Source organism: Cupressus sempervirens, chromosome 9, assembly GCF_028749045.1.
Source record: "Cupressus sempervirens isolate cs-2001-9-10 chromosome 9, ASM2874904v1, whole genome shotgun sequence".
Lineage (NCBI taxonomy): Eukaryota > Viridiplantae > Streptophyta > Pinopsida > Cupressales > Cupressaceae > Cupressus > Cupressus sempervirens.
The window spans coordinates 92,711,238-92,714,084 of NC_143126.1; the positions used below are offsets into that span (position 1 = coordinate 92,711,238).

The window sequence follows — 2,847 nt, forward strand, 5'->3', positions numbered from 1 at the left end:
TTTTTCCACATCTAGCCTAGTCAACCTTGTAAGCTTGGCCCCCACCATTTCTGATTGGGAGAACAAATTGGTGGTTAATCTTTCCAGTGCTTTTCTAGACCCGCTAACTTTTAACTTTGTCAATCGTGGTCTCAATTTTTCTCTTGCCCCCCATGAGGTTCCATGTGTGGATTTCTTAGTGGAGATTGAGAGTGCAATCCGTTCGCTCCCCCATGATGTTGCTGATGAAATTTGACAGGACTATGCGGTTACACTTAGACACGCTAAACCTCCTAAGTGTAACACCTCTAAGAGAGAATCCATGGCCTTCAATAATTTTTTGAAAAATAACGATGTTATACTTGTCAAAGCAGACAAAGGCAATGCTACTGTCATTATGAGCAGGCATGACTACCTTGCTAAAATGACAGACCTTCTCTCTAATTCTAGCAGCTACAAACCCCTCTCCTTCAACCCGTGCTCTAAGATTTCCAAGAATGTCAGAAGGGCCATTTCCTCCTCTTCTTTTGATGATTTCACAAAGAAGAGGCTTTTACCGTCCAAAGAGTTAACCCCTCGCATCTATGGTGTCCCCAAGATTCACAAAATTGGCATTCCCCTTAGACCCATCTTGGACACCAGAGGTTCTCCCACTTACCATCTTGCCGCCCATCTTGCCAAGCTTATCTCTCCGCTTCTTTGCCATTCCAACTCCTTCATCAAGGATTCCTCCCACTTTTTTAGCTTCATCAAAGAGTCCAAACTAGATGAGAATGACATCTTGGTTAGCTTTGATGTGGTCTCCCTCTTCACGAAGGTTCCTATTCCTGACGTCGTTGGTATTGTGGAAAGGAAAACTAATGTTGAGATTGCTAATCTGGTTGATCTTTGTTTAAGGTCCACCTTCTTCTCCTTCCAAGGGACTATCTTTGAACAAGTTGATGGGGTCGCCATGGGCTCCCCACTCTCCCCGGTTATTGCTAACCTTTATATGGAGCACTTTGAAGAGCTGGCCCTCCAATCTTTCCCCCTCAAGCTTAAATGGTGGAAGCGGTACGTTGATGATACCAATTTTTGTTGGCCCCATGGTATTGATAAACTAGAAGAGTTTTACATACATCTTAACAACATCTCTCCTAGTATTGCTTTTACCAAAGAGCTTGAAACCAACAATCAATTGCCCTTCCTTGATATTTTACTCATTAAGAAACCAGACAGCTCACTAGGACGTCGAGTGTTTCGGAAGGCCACGCACATCAATCTGTACCTTCATGCTTCTTCTCACCACCATCCGAGCCAAAAAGTTGGCACGCTCAAGACCTTAGCCTTAAGAGCCCTCAGGATTTGTGATGATGACCACTTAAATTCAGAGTTGACCCACCTCCGCCAAGTCTTTAGATTAAATGGGTACTCCCACAAACAAATTTCTAGGGCCTTTGTTCATGCTCGCTCTTTCTTTCTTTCCCTCTCTACTCCCCAACCCAACCCCTCTCCACCTCCCGCTTTTATGTCACTTCCCTTTGTAGATGGGGTCTCCTAGAAATTTGCTAAGATTCTGAGCAAAAAAGGCCTGCGCGTGGCCTTCAAACCTTGGTATAGGCTCAAGAATCGTACCCCCGCTCTCAAAGATACCATAGATGTTTTTTCAGCATCAAGAGTCTACAAAGTTTCTTTCTCTTGCAAGATTTCGTATATTGGTGAAACTGGTCGCTCTTTCAGCACTAGAATCAAGGAGCATAGTGCTGACATTAGACACGATAGGGTTCATCAGTCTGCTTTAGCGGAGCACTCGTCAGCCACTAAGCACCACATTTGTTTAGAAGATGCCCAAATCTTATCCAAGGAGGACAACTATTTTAAAAGGAAGCTCAAAGAAGCTATAGTTATCAACAATCACCCTGTCAACCTCAATAGAGATGATGGGTGGACCTTAAACCCTTCGTGGCTTCCTATGCTGACTAAAGACCAATGACCTTGATCCTTTGGTTTTCTGAGTCCGTCGGTCTTCCCTCGGCTCCTTGCTCCTAGTTTCTCCCATGTTGGTGGTCTGTTTGAGGACGGTGATTGCTCTTTTCCTTTTCTTCTTTTCTCCTTCCTTTCTCTTTGTTGTCGGGATCTTTAGGACGCCCCCATCTATGGTTCCTTTTTTTCCCTTAACTTTCTTTGTTTCTTCATTCCTATTCTAGTGACCCTTCTCTTTCGGTGTTCAGCTATGTTCTTGTTCTTCTTTTTTCTCTTACTTTCTGGTGGTCCCCGATGTTCATTTTTTCCTTTTTGATCCTCCTGTTTTGTTCATTTCTTCTTTTCTTTTCTTTTTTTTTTTTTTTTTTTGCTTTATATATATTTATATATATATATATATATATATATATATATATATATATATATATATATATATATATATATTTGCATTTATATTTACACACACGTGTGCACATGTTGGTCTTCCTTTTCATTTGTGCTTTCTTTCTTTTAATTTTTTTTCCTTTCATTCTTATATATATATATATATATATTTTTATTTTTATTTTTTATTTTTTTTTATTTGTTTCTCATTGTTAGTTCATTCTTATTGTTATTTATTATTTGGTCTATTTTGGTTTTATGTTCATTTATTTTTATTTCTATTTTTGTTGTTATTATTTTTATTATTTTTATCCTTATTATTTCAATTATTGTTATTATTAACATTCTCATTATTATTTTCTCCCTTCTGCTAACATGTTTATAGCTCTTTATTTGATTCACCTTCTTTGGTCTTTATTGTTATTTTTATTTATTTCTTTATATTTTTATTTTAAGTCATTTTCCATATTGAGTCTTTTTTCTCTTTGTTGTGGATCCTTTTTTCTTATCTATTTTTTTTTT

The 2,847-nt window shown here is 38.4% G+C and overlaps 1 protein-coding gene across 1 annotated transcript; it reads left to right on the top strand.

The window, feature by feature from the left end:
• The first annotated feature begins 301 nt into the window (after positions 1 to 301).
• On the top strand, positions 302 to 1,951 carry LOC149537773 (uncharacterized). Its single transcript, XM_089802372.1, has 2 exons — positions 302 to 1,369; positions 1,520 to 1,951. The coding sequence occupies exons 1-2, from the start codon at positions 302 to 304 to the stop codon at positions 1,949 to 1,951; spliced, it is 1,500 nt and encodes a 499-aa protein (XP_089658498.1).
• The last annotated feature ends 896 nt before the right edge of the window (positions 1,952 to 2,847 follow it).

Excerpts from the sequence above, each read along its gene's own strand:
- LOC149537773 (XM_089802372.1), top strand. The coding sequence starts at position 302 with ATGGCCTTCAATAATTTTTTGAAAAATAACGATGTTATACTTGTCAAA. Across the intron at positions 1,370-1,519 it reads AGTTGACCCACCTCCGCCAA|AAATTTGCTAAGATTCTGAG; the intron begins GTCTTTAGATTA and ends GGGGTCTCCTAG.